Source organism: Ovis canadensis, chromosome 19 (genome assembly GCF_042477335.2).
Source record: "Ovis canadensis isolate MfBH-ARS-UI-01 breed Bighorn chromosome 19, ARS-UI_OviCan_v2, whole genome shotgun sequence".
NCBI lineage: Eukaryota > Metazoa > Chordata > Mammalia > Artiodactyla > Bovidae > Ovis > Ovis canadensis.
Window position 1 is genome coordinate 26,202,029 of NC_091263.1, and position 17,254 is coordinate 26,219,282.

At 48.8% G+C, this 17,254-nt stretch overlaps 2 protein-coding genes across 6 annotated transcripts in view; one reads left to right on the forward strand and one right to left on the reverse strand.

Annotated features, from left to right (window-relative positions):
• The window catches only part of ACAA1 (acetyl-CoA acyltransferase 1), a 25,752-nt gene extending 13,229 nt beyond the window's left edge, over positions 1–12,523 (reverse strand). The window contains exons 1-4 of one of the 3 annotated variants that reach the window (XM_069561476.1): positions 12,058–12,523; positions 10,791–11,712; positions 10,497–10,590; positions 9,489–9,546 (exon numbers count right to left, since the gene is read on the reverse strand). In XM_069561476.1, the coding sequence (XP_069417577.1) occupies positions 9,489–9,546; positions 10,497–10,590; positions 10,791–10,961 (323 nt within the window). In that variant the 5' untranslated portion in view covers positions 10,962–11,712; positions 12,058–12,523. Of the gene's footprint in view, positions 1–9,488; positions 9,547–10,496; positions 10,591–10,790; positions 11,713–11,794 lie in introns of all 3 variants that reach the window. The other 2 variants (XM_069561475.1, XM_069561477.1) reach the window with 2 other exon arrangements.
• On the forward strand, positions 12,162–16,814 carry MYD88 (MYD88 innate immune signal transduction adaptor). Of its 3 annotated transcripts, none has more exons than XM_069561479.1 (5): positions 12,162–12,984; positions 13,844–13,978; positions 14,314–14,494; positions 14,665–14,756; positions 15,012–16,814. In XM_069561479.1, the coding sequence occupies exons 1-5, from the start codon at positions 12,657–12,659 to the stop codon at positions 15,164–15,166; spliced, it is 891 nt and encodes a 296-aa protein (XP_069417580.1). In that variant the 5' UTR covers positions 12,162–12,656; the 3' UTR covers positions 15,167–16,814. The 3 variants fall into 3 exon arrangements, with proteins under 3 accessions (XP_069417580.1, XP_069417582.1, XP_069417581.1); XM_069561481.1 differs by having other exon boundaries at positions 12,570–12,984; positions 14,314–14,503; positions 14,714–14,756; XM_069561480.1 differs by having other exon boundaries at positions 12,570–12,984; positions 14,314–14,475.
• Positions 16,815–17,254: the final 440 nt, after the last annotated feature.

Genomic DNA, 17,254 nt, shown 5'->3' on the forward strand with positions numbered 1-17,254 from the left:
GCAACTTAACCTTGTCCATATATAGATCGCTGTATCGAAACCTCATGGGAACTGCAAACCAACTACCATAGATTCACACACGGAAAAAGCAACCCAAACACAACACTAAAGACAGTCCTCAAACCACCGGAGAAGAGAACGGAAGAAAGGAAGACCAACAAAAACAAATCCAAAACAACGACAAAAATGGCAATAAGGTGGCGGTGTGGAACTTCCCTGGTGGTCCAGGGGTTGAGAATTCACCGTCCAGAGCAGGGGAGTGGGGGTGATCCCTGGTCAGGGAACTAAGATCCCACAGGGCACCTAAGCCTATGCACCACAACTAGAGAGAAGCCCTCGAGTCACAATGAAGATTCCATGTGCCAAGACGGAGACCTGATGTAGCCAAAAATAAATAAAAATATTTAAAAAAGAAAACGGCAATAGGAACACACATATGGATAACTACCTCAAATGTAAAGATTTAAATGCTGCAACCAAAAGACACAGACTGGCTGAATGGATACAAAAACAAGACCCATATACATGCTATCTATAAGAGACCCATTTCAGACCTAGGGACACATACAGCCTCAAAGTGAGGGCGTGGAAAAAGATATTCCATGCAAATGGAAATCAAAAGAAAGCTGGAGTAGCAATACTCATATCAGATAAACTGGACTTTTAAGAAAAGACTGTTACAAGAGACAAGGAAAGACAGTATATAACAACTGAGGGATCAATCCAAGACGACATAACAATGTAAATATAGACGCACCCAACACAGGAGGACTTCAACGTTTACAGCAAATGCTACCAGCCATAAAAGTGAAAACTGGGCGTGAAAACATGCCCACCTCGGTCACGGCCGCCGTGGGAGGCGGGAGGGGCCTGCCAGGGGCTGGGCAGCCTCAGCATGACCCGACCCTGCGGACAGTCCATCACCAGACTGCACACTCACACAGAGCTTAGCACCTCTCACAGGAGGACAGATCCTCCCTGTGATTCCTGAGGGTCCTCTTGACCCTGCTTGTGAGAGGCACCGTGGTATAGGCATGGTACCAGAGAGTCTCAGGTTCGAACCTCACCTCCATCAATGCCACTACTGTGAAGCCCTGGCCAAGTCACTTAACCTCTCTGAGCCTCATCTGCAGGCTTTCAAGAAACAGCAACTGCTCTGGTAGGTCAAGTCAGCCAAAGCACTTCCACCCTCACCCTCCTCCCCACATGGCCCACTCCAAAGCCAGACAGGATATGGAGGGTACCCTGCCACTCTCAACCCTCAGGGCATCACAGCCAGTTTCTCCATTTTATACCCCTGCAGCCAAGGCCCAGAGAGGCAAAGGGACTTCTGCAAGTCACACAGCCAGTGAATGTGGGATGGAATCAGGACTGACCCCAGATTGGGCAACAATTCTCACATGAAGCCACGAACAGTTCTTCCGCAGAGATTGGTGACACCTCAAGAACAGAATTATACGTGCAAATCAGAGAGCACTGGGACAGGATGACCAAGGCTGATACAATTCACAGCTGGAGATTCCACAACACTGGTTCCAGCCAGGAGTCTCCTGGCGTACGACTGCTAAATACTGGCTTCAGACAAACCAATGGGAGCCACAGACCAGACACTGTGATAAGACAAGATCACCTTTCTCCATTTGTGGAACGTGGGTTCAGTAACAATGCACACTCAAAGTCCTTTTTTTATGAAATGTCCTGACGCACACAGAAGTAGGGAGAATACTATAATGAACTCCCACATGCAAATCACCCAGCTTCCTCTATTGTCAACACTGGTCAACAGTGCTTCCTTTCTCCCCCTCCCACATCTTTCCCAAGGCTGTAGTGCTTAAAGCAAATCCCAGATGCAATGTCCTCTCACTAGCAACCCGTTCAACCTGCCAAGCCAACAAATGACATTGTTTTTACATAACTGGCATGCCAATGTCACACCTAACAAAAAATAACAATAACCCTTAAATAATCTAATATGTAGTCCATGTTCAAGTTTCCCAGATTGTGTCAAAGATGTCTGTTTGCAATTAGAAGAGTGTTCACAAAATTTATTTTGCTCCAAATTCTACAACTATGGCACTTCACATGTTCTACTTCCAAGAAGGGCTGTAGGAGGCACAGAGATAGGAAATGCATCAATGCCACCTCTGAAAAGCTCCAGCGGTGTGCTGGACACAAACTAGCTCACAGTAGGCCCTCAAGATGAGGCCAGGTTCCCTCTTAACCTCTGTACCCAGTCCAGCAGCCCTGGGGAGGGTGGGCCCCACCTGTGCACCATGGACTATTACTCAGCAATGAAAAGGAACACGCTGCTGATACAACAATCTGAATGAAATCTACAAAGAATTATGCTGAGTGAAAAAAGCCAATTCCAAAAGGTTACAATCGGTATGGTTCCCTTTATATACCTTTCTTGAAATAAAATTACAGAAATAGAGAAGAGATTAGTGGTTGCCAGGGATCAGGGAGCGGAGGTGTGAGAAGGAAAGTGGGTGTGACTGTAAAATGGTCCTTGTGGTAGCGGAAATGTTCTGTAATTTGATGGTATCAGTGCCAATATCATGGTTGGCAAATTGTACAATAGTTTTTCAAGATGTTCCCACTGGGTGAAACTAGGGAAAAAGTACATGAGGGTCTCTGTAGTCTTTCTTAAAACTGCATATGATTATCTCAAATATACTATCTCAAAATAAAAAGTTTAAGAAAAAAAGGGGAGAAATTGAGAGTAATACAATAATAGTAGGGGACTTTAACACCCACCACCACTAATGGGACAGATGACCCCGATAGAAAATCAGTAAGGAAACATAAGCTTTAAATGATACATTAAACCAGATGGACTTAGTTGATATTTATAGAGCATTCCATCCAAAAACAGCAGAATATACTTTATTCCCAAGTGCACATGGAACATTCTCTAGGACAGATCACATCTGGGGCCACGAATCAAGCCTTGGTAAATTTAATAAAGTTGAAATCATATCAAGCATCTTTTCCAGCCACAATGCTATGATATTAGAAATCAATTACAGGGAAAAACTGAAAAACCCGAACACATGGAGACTAAACAACATGTTACTAAACAACCAACAGATAACTAAAGAGATCAAGGAGGAAATTTTAAAAATACCTAGAAACAAATGACCATCAAAACACAGCAATCCAAAACCTATGCAGTGCAGCAAAAGCACTTAAAAGAGGGAAGTTTACAGTGATAGTCTTATCTCAGAAAACAAGAAAAATCTCAATTAAACAACCTAACCTTATGCCTAAAGCACCTAGAGAAAGAAAAGCACATAAAACACAAACTTAGTGGAAGGAAAGAAATCGTAAACCTCAGAGGAGAAACAGAGATGAAGAAAACAATACAAAAGGTCAATGGGAGTGGCAGCTGGTTCTTTAAAGATACACAAAATCAACAAAACTGATAAATCTTTAGCTAGACTCAGCAGAAAAAAAGGGAGCGGGCTCAAATCAATAGAGTTAGAAATGAAAAAAGTTACAACTGATGTCAAAGAAATACAAAAGATCGTAAGAGACTACTACAAGCAATTATACACCAATAAAATGGACAACCTAGAAGAAATGGACAAATTCTTAGAAAAGGTACTACCTTCCAGCTGAACCAGGGAGAAATGAGAAATACAAACAGACCAATTACAAGCACCGAAATTGAAACTGTGATTAAAAAAATTCCAACAGAAGTGAATTCTTCACAGGTGAATTCTATCAAACATTAAGAGCTAGCACCTATCCTTCTGAAACTCTTGCAAAAAATTACAGAGGAAGGAACACTCCCACGTTTATTCTATGAGACCACCATCACTCTGATACTAAAACCAGACAAATACCAACAAAAAAAAAGAAAATTACAGGAATTCCCTGGTGGTCCAGTGGTTAAAAATCAATCCACCTGCCAATGCAGGGGACACAGGCTCGATCCCTGGTTCGGGAAGATTCTGCACGTAGTGGGGCAATTAAGCCCGTGGGCCACACCTGCTGAGCCCTCTCTCTGGAATCTGCAAGTCTCAACAACTGAAGCCACCACGGTGAGAAGCCCACGATGAAGAGCAGCTCCTGCTCACTACAACCACCGAAAATCCTGCACACAGCAATGAACGCACAGCGCAGCCCAAACTAACATTCTTTAAAAATGTATGATTTATCTTTAAATGTTTTACTTAATTTATTTTTGGCTGTGCTGGGTCTTTGTTGCTGTGCAGGGGCTTCTTCTGGTTGCAGCGCGCTGGCTCCTCATTGCCATGGCTTCTCCTGTTGCAGAGCAGTGGCTCTAGACACGTGGGCTCAGTACTTGCAGCGTTCGGGCTTAGTTCCTCCGCAGCATATGGAATCCTCCTGAGTTAGGGATTGAACCTGTGTCCCCTACCTTGGTGGCAGATTCTTAACCACTGGACCAGCAGGGAAGTCCAATAATAAATAAATTTTTTTTAAAAAAAGAATAAACTGGAGAGAGAGAATATTTAAAGAAAAAAGTAAAGAAAATTACAAGCCAATATCACTGATGAACACAGACACAAAAATCCTCAACAAAATACTAGCAAACCGAATCCACCAACATACTAAAAGGATCATAAATCCACGATCAAATGGAATTTATCCCAGGGATGCAAAGGATTCTTCAGTATATGCAAATGAGTCAATGTGATACACCACATTAACAATCTAAAGAATAAAAACCATTATGATCATCTTGATAGATCCAAAGGAAGCTTCTGAGAAAATTCAATACCCATTTATGATAAAAACTCTCCAAAAAGTAGGCTTGGGGGAACCTACTTCAACATAATAAAGGCCATATATAACAAACCCACAGCTGACATCATTCTCAACAGTGAAAAACTGAATGAATTTTCTCTACGATCAGGAACAAAAGAAGTAGCTCACTCTTGCCACTTTTATTCAACATAGTTTTGGAAGTTCTAGCCACGTAATCACAGAAGAAAAAGAAATAAAAAGAATCCAAGTTGGAAAAGAAGTAAAACTATCACTGTTTGCAGATGACTTGATACTATACACAGAAAATCCTGAATACTCTACCGGAAAACTACTAGAGCTCATCAATGAATCAGTAATTACACAGTATACATAATTAATACACAGAAATCTCTTGCATTCCTATACACTAACAATAAAAAATCAGGAAGAGAAATTAAGGAAATAATCCCATATACCATCACATCAAAAAGAATAAAATACCTAGAATTAAACTTACCTAAGAAGGCAAAAGACCTATACTGTACTTAGAAAACTGTGAGATGCTGATGAAAGAAATTAAGGATAACACAGACAGAAGAGAGATATACTTTGTTTTGGGGTTAGAAGACTCAATATTATCAAAATGACTATACTACCCAAAGCAATCTACATATTCAATGCAATCTCTGTCAAATTACCAATGGCATTTTTCACAAATTAGGGAAAAAAAAATCTACAATCTGTATGAAAACACAAAAGATCCTGAATAGCCAAAGCAATCTTGAGGAAGAAAAACGAACCTGGACCCAGTGCAGGGGTCCTAGGTGCAATTCCTGGTCGGGGAACTAGACTCCACCTGCCATGACTGGGAGTTCACATGAGGCAACTAAAGATCCCATGTGCCACAACTAAGACCCAGTGCAGCCAAACAAATACATAAATGCGCAGTGCATCACCAGCCACAAAATGATTTTTTTAAAAAATAGAAAAATGGAGCTGGGGGAATCAGGCTCCCTGACTTCAGACTAAACTACAAAACTATAATAATCAAAGCAGTTTTGGTACTGGCACAAAAACAGAAACACAAATCAATGGCACAGGATAGAAAACCCAGAGATAAGCCCACGCACCTACGGTCACCTCATCTATGACAAAGGAGGCAAGGATACACAATGGAGAAAACACAGACTTCAATACATGGTTCTTGGAAAACCGGACAGCTCCATGTATTAATAAAAAAATGAAATTAGAATGCTCTTTAACACCATACACAAAAATAAATACAAATGGATTAAAGACTTAATTGTAAGGCCAGATGCTACAGAACTCTTAGAGGAAAATATAGCCAGAACACTCTCTGACATAGATCTCAGCAATATCTTTCTTTGATTCACTTCCCAGAGTAGTAAAAATAGAAAAAAAAGAGAGAGAGAGAGACCAAATTAAACTTAAAAAGCTTTTGCACAGCAAAGGAAACCATAAACAAAATGAAAGACAACCCACAGAATGGCTGAAAATATTTGCAAAGTGACAAATAAGAAATTTATCTTCAACATACAAAAATAGCTCCATGCAGTTCAATATAAAAAAAAAAAAACAACCCAATCAAAACCTGGGCAGAAGATCTAAATAAACATTTCTCCAGAGAAGACATACAGATGGCCAAGAGGCACATGAAAGGCTGCTCAACCTCACTACTTATTATAGAGTAATGTAAATCAAAACTATGACGAGGTATCATTTCACACTAGTCACAATGGCCATCATCAAAAAGTCTACAAACAATAAATGCTGGAGAGGGCATGGAGCAAAGCAAACCCTCCTACACTGCTGATGGGAATGAAAACTGGTGCAACCACTATGGAAAGTAGTATAGCGGTTTCTTAAAAACTAAATATAAAGCTAACAATGATCTGGCAATCCCACTTCTGGGCATATATTTGGAGAAAGCCATAACTAAAAAAGATACACGTATCCAATGTTGACTGCAGCACTATTTACACTTAGCCAAGACATGGAGGCTACCAAAATGTCCATCATCAGAGGAGTGAGTGAAGAGGTGGTACATATATACAATGGAATACTATTCAGCCACAAAAAAGAACAAAATAATCCCATTTGCAGCAGCATGGACAGACCTAGAGATGATCATACGATTTAAGTCAGAGAAAGACAAATATATGCTATCACTTGTATGTGGGACCTAAAACAATGATACAAATGAACCTATTTACAAAACAGAAATCTACTTAGAAAACAGATTTATGGCTACCAAAGGGGAAAGGTGGGTGGAGGGATAAATTAGGGGTTTGGGATTAACATATACACACTACTATATATAAAATAGATACATCATCAAAGACCTACTATATAGCACAGGGAACTTGACTCAATAATCTGTAATAACCTATATGGGAAAAGAATGAATATATTTACGTGTGTAACTGAATAACTTTGCTGTACCCCTGAAACGAGCACAACATTGTAAATCAACTGTACTCCAATATAAAATACAAATTGTAAATTTAAGAGTCCAGAAATAACAAAGCCTGGCTAGGGCGTGCAGAAAACAACCCTCTTCCATTGTTCATGGGAATGTAAATTGGTGCAGCCACTAAGGAAAACAGTATGGAGGGGACTCAAAAAGCTAAAATTAGCCTTGCCATGTGACTGAGCGATCCAACTCCTGGGCCTATATCCATTCAAAACTATAATTCAAAAATATGCATGTATCCCAGTGTTCACTGCAGCACCATTTACAATAGCCAGGACATGGGAGCGATGCAAATGTCCATCAACAGAGGAGTAGATAAAGAAAATGTGATGGGTGTATACAGTGGAATATTACTCAGTCATAAAAGGAGTGAAATAATGCCATATGCAGCAACACGGATGGGCCTAAACAGAGACTGTCACACTGAGTCAAGTCAGCCAGACAGAGAAGGCCAAATATATGCTATCGCTTACATGTGGAATCTAAAATAGGACACAAATGAATCTTCAAAACAGAAATGGACTCGCAGAAAACAGACTTGCAATGGGGGCAGTGATTAGGGGAAGGATGGCATGGGAGTTCGGGGCTGACAGATCCAAACTATTATATAAAAATGGATCCACAACAAGGTCCTACTGGGTCGCACAGGGAACTACAGTCACTATCCTGTGATGAACCATAATGGAGAAGGATATTTTTTAAAAAGAATGTATATAAATGTATGTGTAACTGAATCATTTCGCTATACAGTAGAAATACAACATTGTAAATCAACTATGCTTCAATTTAAAAAGAAAAAGAATGCCTAAAATATGAGGCCAGAAACCATCCCTACTCTCAGCCTTTATGTTCCCACCATTCTCTGTGGAAAGCCTGTTCCCAGCTGGACAAAGAACCCTGACAGGTACTAGGTATTCTAACATCCCTCCTTCGGGTGGGTTTCCCCAGGCTTTCACATGGGTTTCAGCCCGAGAAGCTGGTAGAGCCACCTCTGCCAATGTAATCTGAGCTGGCCATGGGCACAAAGTCCTGCACAAATCCCGAGACCTACGGACTCAGAACCTCGGGGTGAAACCTGCTGATTCTAGCACATAACCCGAGTTGGGAACCTCTGGACTCGAGGCCAGGCCAGGTTTTGCTGAAACCTTCTTGGGTGGAGAATGTCCTAGGCACCTGTGGCCTGTTTACCCTTGCCAGGTTCTCTAACACCCTACTACTTAATTACTGCCCCTTCACCCAATCCACCCAGTGATCAGTGAACACTGACTCAGTGTGAGGGATGCTGACATGCAGGGAAATACAGCGCCCGAGAGGACGCCCAACCACACGCAGAAAGTGAATTAACTAGCCACATCTGCAGCAACAGAGCAAGATAGCAAAGCACATCAAAAGGAAGCACGTAGCCAGTGACTGGAAAAGAAGGGGCCCTCTTGCTAAGCCTTGGGTGCTCAGCGAAGTCTGGGGGAAATGGTGACACTGTTTGGTCAGAGTTTAATTAGCGAGGAGAAGGGCGGCAGGGACAGTAGACTGACCAGCTTAGGGAAAGCAGTGGGCAGACAGGGTGGCTTAAAGCAGCAGCAGCAGGTAGATAAGACTGGCAGGCAAATCTGGAGCCGGACCGAGGAGTCTTTTGAACTCTAGGCTAAGCAGTCTGAATGTCTCCTAGTCTCCACATCTTGTCTCATTTTCCTGTGCCTTCGCTAGTTCATGTTCCTATTATTGCTTCTCCATGCAACTGGGATTATAGAGCTAAGTGGTTCTTAAATCTACACATGAAAATAATTTAAAGCTCCTCCCCCATCTTAGGACAAGAGGTAAAGGGCAATTCACCAGGGTACCTTCTGGGCGACCCCTGGATTCTGGCCCAATCCCAAGTCTCTGTGGATGAGCTCTGCTTTGGAGGCGCCAGCTTACCCAACTAGCATTTAAAAAGCTCTCTTCAATGTGCCTGCCTGGATATTTACAGGTAAATATTTACAGAGTTCACACTTAGAAAAGCCAAAGCAACAAGCTGACTTAGGCTTAAGAAAGATTGGGCCACAGTGGACTTTCTGCTCAGGCCCAAAGGCTGTTCGTCCTGGCTCTGCACCAGTAACACACCCTCCTTTCAAAGTAGGGGAAAGGTAGCATCCAGAAAAACAGGGTGCCGAGCACCCTGGCTGTGTCGGGGTCTGGAGTCCACCAGACCCTGATCTTCTCCCACCAGCAGGCTGAGTTCTCTGGGGCCGGAGCCCAAGCAAGAGTCTGAATAGCCAACCCAGAGCAAGAACTAGAAGTTTACCTCAGAAACTGGGCGATTCGGGCCATCATCGCTCCGGCCCCGGGCTGAAGCACATTTCCTGTGGAGAGCAAACCTCCAGTCAGTGCCAGGTGATGCTCTGGGCACTAAGGTATGGCTGTGATGACCAGACAGGGGGCGTTCCAAATCCTCCTTCAGAACCACTGGAATGTCAAAGTCTGGAGCAGAGTGAGCCAGCTACACAGCAGCGTGTGCTGGTCAGACACTAGATCCAGTCCCTGAGAGGCCCATGATCCCCTGCCCATGCACCCTGCTTTTCCAAATCAGCACACTCTGGGCAGGCCGGCTGCCTTTAAAGGTAACACAGAAAGAAGAATGTAGTGCAAAGCTTGAAGTCGGAGGAGGCAGTCCTGTCAGTTAGCAAAGTGTTTCTGAAAATGCACACCTCCTTGATTGTCCTCCACCTACTCACACTCCAGGGGTTGAACAGTGATCCCCCACCTAGGGGTGGCACCTGTGTGATGAGACTCTTACCATATAATGTTAGGTGGGGGAAAAAGATTAGACTAAAGGTCAAGAGGTCCTAGATTCAGGTCCAAGCTCTGCCGCAAATCCCCCGGGCAGTTTCTCCATTATTAACTGTAAAGCTGGACTTTGATGGTTTTTCGATGCTCCCTCTGTTCTACCCTGGCAATAGACAGGACATCAGGATGGGTAGAGAAACCCAGACTCCTGTCCCTTAGAGTGTTCTCAAACCCTGGCACCAAGACTGGCGTGGAAATGTTTGTCCCGTGCAATTCCTACTTCCTATCATACTTAATATGAAGAATGTGCTTGGAGCCGGCACAGAAAGTGCCTGGACGCGAGGGTGGGAGGGGTGGTGGAGTCTATAGCCCTAAAAAGATGATTACGCTCATCTGCGTGCAGTCTGTCGCCATTCCCCTCGCTGAAGACGCCTGGAAAGCGCCTGAACGGAGGGAGGTGTTTGAGGAGCGCTTTGACGGGATGGGAAGGCGAGGATCGAGCGCAGGGCCAGGGTGGCCCACTCACCCACGCAGATATCTCCCAGCTGGGCCGGGCTCAGCCTGACGTCCTGGAGAACCGCGGTCATGACGGCGGAGAGAAGCTCGTCGGGGGTGGTGTCCTACAGCCGAAAGAGCGACCGCTAGGATCCCGAGTCCGTATCCCAGCTCCCAAAGCCTCGCCCTCCCCCAAAGGGGCAGAGCGGTCCCAGATCGGGCGCAAAGCCACCACCGACGCCGAAGGGAAACGAACGGAGGAGCCAGACCCCAGCCCACCCCGGGCCTCCATCTCACACCTGGCTCTAGAGCCCAGGTGCCTCACCTTAAAGCCGCCGCGGCCCGACCGGCCAATGGCAGTGCGCCGCCCGTGCACCACCACGACATCCTCTGCGGACGCCCGCCGCGCGCCGCTCCAACACGGGGCGGCCTGCGGCTCCGGGTCCGAAGCGGGCCGGCCCTTCAGGTGACCCAGCACCACCTGCAGCCTCCGCATTGCGCAGCTCGGCGGGGTAAACCCTCAACCAGCCAGGAGGAGAGGGCAGCAACCAACAGACCGTGGCCCACGCAGGCGCGGAACCTTACCTCTGACCCACGGAAATCTAAGTCCCACCCACAGACCTACTGGTCTGACTGGCCTTTCCCTCTAAAAGTCCCGCCCACCTCCCCGCCTCAGCCAAGCTCTGGTTGGCGAGCCTGCCTGAGGTCCCGCCCCAAGCCGCAAACCGACCTTCCCAAAGTTAGACATCAGAGCGTCTTTTCACTCAAAGCCCCGCCCACAGTAGCCTACGCCTGCCAACCGAGGTGGACTTTCCTGAAGCCTCGCGCAGAAACGTGGACAGGAATCCTTTCCACTTGCAGCCCCGCCTACTGCCAAACCGCTGGCCGGTTTGCAAGAGCACCTTTCGTTGCTTGAAGAAAATTTCACCATTGCCAGGGGTCCCTTTCCCTACAACCCTGCCCACTGCCGGCCACCAAACAGATGGCGAATTGTCAGGAGCGCTGCCTACAGTTTCTTACCCGGGAAAGAGGGGCCGGGGCCTCTCATTCCTCTTCTCCGTTCCTAACCTTCTCTACTGTCTCCCCCAGGCTGGGAGACCGAGATAATTCCGAGATGCCCCAGAGCCTACCTTGACGCGTTTGGGCTCTCCTGGGAAGTCTTTCGAGAAGACTGAGAGAATCTGGGATTCTGGGGAGGCAGGAGAACGGATTGTACAAAGTTGCCGAGATGTGACGGGACTCCCTATCTGGAGAAAGAGCCATATACATACATACACATATTTTTTAAAAACAAATTTTACAGTTAATTTGGGATTAGTGCCCACCTACCCCACTAGGTTGGGGTCTCCACCAAGGCAGGGAAAGACTTTGTATCCGGGGTGCTTGAAATATACTTGACACTTAATAGGTGATCAATAAATACCTACTGAATGAGTGAAAGAACCAAAGCTCCCCAGGTGAGGAGGTGTCACCTGCCCTCTAAAGAGCGAAGCCAGGTGCCCGCTTGACTCCCAACATCAATGATTTCCCCTAGACCCCAGAGGGTAGTACTGGGATTCTCTCAGACACATAAGGTCGGGGTGTCCTGTTACCCTCAAACACGAAGGGAGGGGTTGTGCTCCCCACTTTTGAAGGGCATGGCCGTGGTCTGCCTCTGGCGCCAGAAGGCAATATGCCTTTTCCCTCCTCCACGTCCGAGTGTACAGCCAGGGAGTCCCCAAAGCCCTACGGGCAGGAGTGCTCCCGCAGATTGCGGGGGAGCGCAATTTGCTCCTCGAGCGCAATTGCTCCTCGAGCGCAGCACCGCCTGAATCCCTCAGATCCCCAGTGGAAAGAAGGTAACTCCCCCACTTCCCAAAGATTAAGTCCCGTCTTTCCTGTAAACGCGGAAGTAAGGTCATCGTCCCACCGCCGCGCCAGACCCTAGTGGACAGATGGGTGGAGCTCAGAACACCTCAAAAGGCGGGCTCCGGGTCCCCACATCCCCAGCCCCCCCGAGATCTCGAAGGCAGTGATGGGGCGCCCCCCGCCTCCGCACATCTACTGGGGCTCCAGATTGTAGGGCAGGGCGGCGCTTCTCGGAAAGAGACCGGCGGGGCGGGATCAGGTGGGCGGGGTGGCCGAAGGGGAAGGAGGAAGCGCAGGCCAACGACGCGACTCGACTGCGCGGCGGCTCCCGGGGCACCCCGCCATGACTGAAGGAGTCCCCAGCGCGGGGTCCGCGCTCCCCACGCCTGCCATGTCCTCCCTGCCGCTGGCAGCGCTCAACGTGCGAGTGCGGCGCCGCCTGTCGCTCTTCCTAAACGTGCGGGCGCCGGTGGCGGCCGACTGGACCGTGCTGGCGGAGGCGATGGACTTCGAGTACTTGGAGATCCAGCAGCTGGAGAAGTACGCCGACCCCACGAGCAGGCTGCTGGACGACTGGCAGCGACGTCCGGGCGCCTCAGTGGGCCGCCTGCTCGAGCTGCTCGCCAAGCTCGGCCGCGAGGACGTGCTGATGGAACTGGGACCCAGCATCGGTGAGGAAGCCCCTCTTCCGGCCTCACATCCGATGTGGGAGCGGGAGATGAAGGACCCGACCTTCACTGGTCCCTCCTCGGAGGCGGCGGGGTGGTGGGGTACTTTGGGGGTAGCAAGGGAGACATTGGAGACAGCCCGCAGAGGGGAAACCGCGCAAGACTAGTTCCCTCTTTCAATACCGGGGATGATGGGGCCTGGAGAAAGGAGGCGAAGGCCCCGAAAGGCACAAGGAAACCGCTAAGGCCAAAGCTTCCACATCGGACCAGGAGTCAGAATCCGGGTCCTCTGTTGGGGTGCTTGGGACTGCTTCAAATAGAGCAATAGGCAGGGAAGGGGCTGAAAGCTGACAGTCTTGGAAATCTCAGGTCCCTACAAAATGCACCCTTTCCTGCCACCTTCTGACACACGATATACTTGCACAGGCATGGGGACAGTGGCCCACCTCGTTTGGCTGGGGCTGCTGCCCTTGCTGCATAAACGCACCAGGTCTCCTGAGTGCTTTCATGCTCTGCCCGCATCAGCAGTGGATCCTAGAGGACACCTTGGGTTTAATTCTCAGGAGCCTTAAAAGGCAGGTTGGGCAGGGGGGGCGATGAGGAAAGGGGCAGAGGCACAAGCCTGACCTCGATGGCTTCTCTCATAACCAGAACACCACTGATATCCTTTTAGGATGGCCAGAGCCAGGTGGGAGCTCTGGCCATCCTAACAGAGCTGTTGAACTGTGGATGGCACCAGTGGGCTGGAGAAGCCCTGGGGCACAACACAGCCAGGAAGGTGGGGCCGGGGCTGGATCCTGACTGTGGGTAGAGGCATGGGGTACCGCTGGGGAGCTAGCCACACCTTGTCTCTTCCCTACAGAGGAGGACTGCCAAAAGTATATTCTGAAGCAGCAGCAGGAGGCATCTGAGAAGCCTTTACAGGTGGACTCTATAGACAGCAGCATCCCTCGGATAAATGACATGGCAGGCATCACTATTCGCGACGACCCCCTAGGTAAGGGCCCAGTCCTGCCCCTCTGGGCCATAGCACATTGTGGAGTTAAGAGCATGAGTGTTGGAAGCAGATGGGTTGTGCTTGGGCAAGTCAATCTCTCTGAGCTTCAGTTTCCTAAGAAATGGGAATAATAATAGTCCAACCTCTGGTTTCGAGTATGAGAAGTGATGTGTTTAGCTCATGGCTAACCTAGGCCTTGGCCTGGGGTGGAGAGGAGGTACTCGTTCGATTGTGTGGGATCCAGGACCAGGGTCACTTAGGCTGGGGGCACCTGGCTAGGCTCATCCCCAGCCTTCCTGGAGGGCTCTGACCATCCGCATTGTGCTCGCACCCAGGGCAAAAGCCTGAGTATTTTGATGCCTTCATCTGCTACTGCCCCAGCGATATTGAGTTTGTCCACGAGATGATCCGGCAGCTGGAACAGACAAACTATCGGCTGAAATTGTGCGTGTCTGACCGTGACGTCCTGCCTGGCACCTGTGTCTGGTCCATCGCCAGTGAACTCATTGAGAAGAGGTTGGCTATGTGGCCACAGGGCAAGTGGGTGGGTGTGCAAAGCCCTGCCAGGGATCCCCATGCTGGGGCCCTCCCAGTCAGCCCCTGTCTAGCCTGGCATACTGGGATCCTCCCAAGGCTGTCCCCTGGTGAGTCACCACAGTGCCTGTAGCCTGCCCACTCTCCCCTAGGTGCCGTCGGATGGTGGTGGTTGTCTCTGACGAATACCTGCAAAGCAAGGAATGTGACTTCCAGACTAAGTTTGCGCTCAGCCTCTCTCCAGGTGAGCTCAGCCCTGCCCTTGCCATAGAGCAGTGGGCAGGGCCTCAAGATGCCACCCGCCCCTCCTTAAGGGCCGTGGATGTAGCATCAGGGAGCTCCGGCGGGCCTCTACACACCTAAGTGTGTGCACAGGAGTGCCCTTTGCGTGGGTAAATAGGCACCGGGGGCGCTTATTGGGAAACCCCTGACTGGGGGACTGGTCCAGCCCTGTGGTGGCAGAGAGCCTGGAGCAAGCTCTGCCCCCTCTGGCTTGCAGGTGCCCATCAGAAGCGACTGATCCCCATCAAGTACAAGCCAATGAAGAAAGAGTTCCCCAGCATCCTGCGCTTCATCACTGTCTGTGACTACACTAACCCCTGCACCCAGAACTGGTTCTGGACTCGCCTCGCCAAGGCCCTGTCCATGCCCTGAACTGCCCGAGCCCCTGGGAGCGCGTGCCTCTGTGTGCCTGTACATGTCCGACCCCTGCCTCCACCCGCGGTTGTAGGGGGATCTGTGCTCCGCTGGCCTCTCGATCCCTGGACATGCCTGCTCCAGGGGCACAGCTGCAGCCATGGTCCATATCTGGACAGCACCTCTCATGTCCTCCATAGAACATGGGGCACGCCCACTTGCTGAGTTAACAGCCAGGATGGTGGAAACCAGAGGCAGCTGGGACTAAGCGGAAGACCAGAAGAGCCAGCTCTGACCCCTCCATCCGTCTTGGGCCTCAGTTTCTCTGCCTGAGAACTAAGCGGGGTGTGGGGAACAGGCAGTTGCTGTGTTTGAATCACCGTGGGAAATGGTGAAGCACTGTTCTGAGTCTCCTGGTTGAGGGCCAGCTGGCCACTGCAGGGACCAGGTGCTGTGCAGCTGCTTCCACAGTGCTTCAGGGCCCCACGCCTCACACCCCACTGCCCCCTGCACCAGGGGACAGAGGGTGAAGCAGGCTGGCCCAGCACAGGGGGATCCTGCATGGAGCCTGATCCCCCACGGCCCACGTCTCATCTGCCTTTTTGACTCCTCCCAGCCTCTGCTCATCTTCAGCGTGGTAAGTCCCCAAGAGTCTGGGCTGCACTCCTGGGGCTGTCTTTCACTTCCACCTGTCGAGTGCCTGTGGTTCTCTCAGCTCTGCCCTGCACGATACAAGATCCCGACTTCTGGCCTCTCCATCAGATTTGGTTTCTGGGGCTAGGTCAGCATGGTGGTTTGGGCAGGAAGTCTTTCTTTCCGGGGCCCACTCACAGGGAGAACTTTCCCACCAGTCTTCTGTTGCTTAGCTGCCTTACCAAGTTGTTTGCTGGAACTAGTTTACAGGGACCACACAAGAGCCTCCTGCCCCGAAGCTTGTGGGCACATGGACACATACAAGCCCACTCGCCGAGACACAGGGATACATGCACTGGAACCCTCACGCACAGACATACAGGCATCTTCGTGCACGCATTCCCCTGGGTACAGCTCCCAGAAACAGCTGGTGGGATAGTCCCACCACAAGGGGATCCTAACCCTGGACAAGATGGGACACTCTTGTATTCTTCTTCTGTTTTCCTTTTTCACTGGAACCAGATTCTGGAAAGGACCCATTGTACCAGCATTTACACCTTCAGTGAAGCGCAGAGCAAGGAAAAGAGCTGTTGAACTCACACAACAGGTTAGCTGCGACAGCTGGTTTTCTCTCCTCAGGAGAGTTGTATGTTCTTTTCTCTTCACCTCTCCTTCAAGGAGAAATGGTCATGATCTCAGACCTCTGTCCCAGCCTGGAGCCCAGGACCCTAAATCTAAAAGCAAATATATGTCTTCTCTCCTCTACCTTCAGTGAGGGCTGGGGGCAAAGCACCTTCCCTCGGGGTCTCAGGAGGGTCTGGAGGCCCCACTCTGCCTGATTCTCATGAAGCACTTAGCTACCAGGTGCCTATCCCCTTTGATATTGGGAAATACTTTACCACAATTTCAAAAAGGTTCTTTCAAACCTGTTTCTATTCATTGTAAGAAGGTCAAAGAGAGCTGAGAAAGGCCTCTGTTTGTAGTTGCCCCCTTCTGTATCCTAGGTTTATAATAAAGAGTCTCTACTTCGGGAGCAGCAGGTTTCATTGGTGTCTGGAAAGAGTATGGAAGCAGTAACCTGGGTGTGAAAAACTGGCCCCTTGGGGAGGTTCAAGTGGGTCTGGCAGGGGCTTCCTGAAGGCTGGGGCTCCACCCCCAGCCTCTCTAGGGCTGCAGACAAAGTTAGAAACAGCAGCTCAGCTCCTGATGCTGGGGAGACTGCTTACCTCTGCCAAGCTGGATCTTCCGGGGAATCAACCACGCGCCTGGGTGGGCCAGGGCTGCTCTTCCAGGCCCCAAGAAGAATTTGGATAAGATCCCCATTCTAGATCACAGATCCCTGGAGAACTCAGTTGTTAAGAATGGCTATCCTGGGGCATGTCTATGTTAACCCTAAAGGAGTTGATCTGTCTTTAAATAGAATGCACCACTTTTTTACTGTTCCCTTGAGAAAAATTGGAAAATATAAACAAA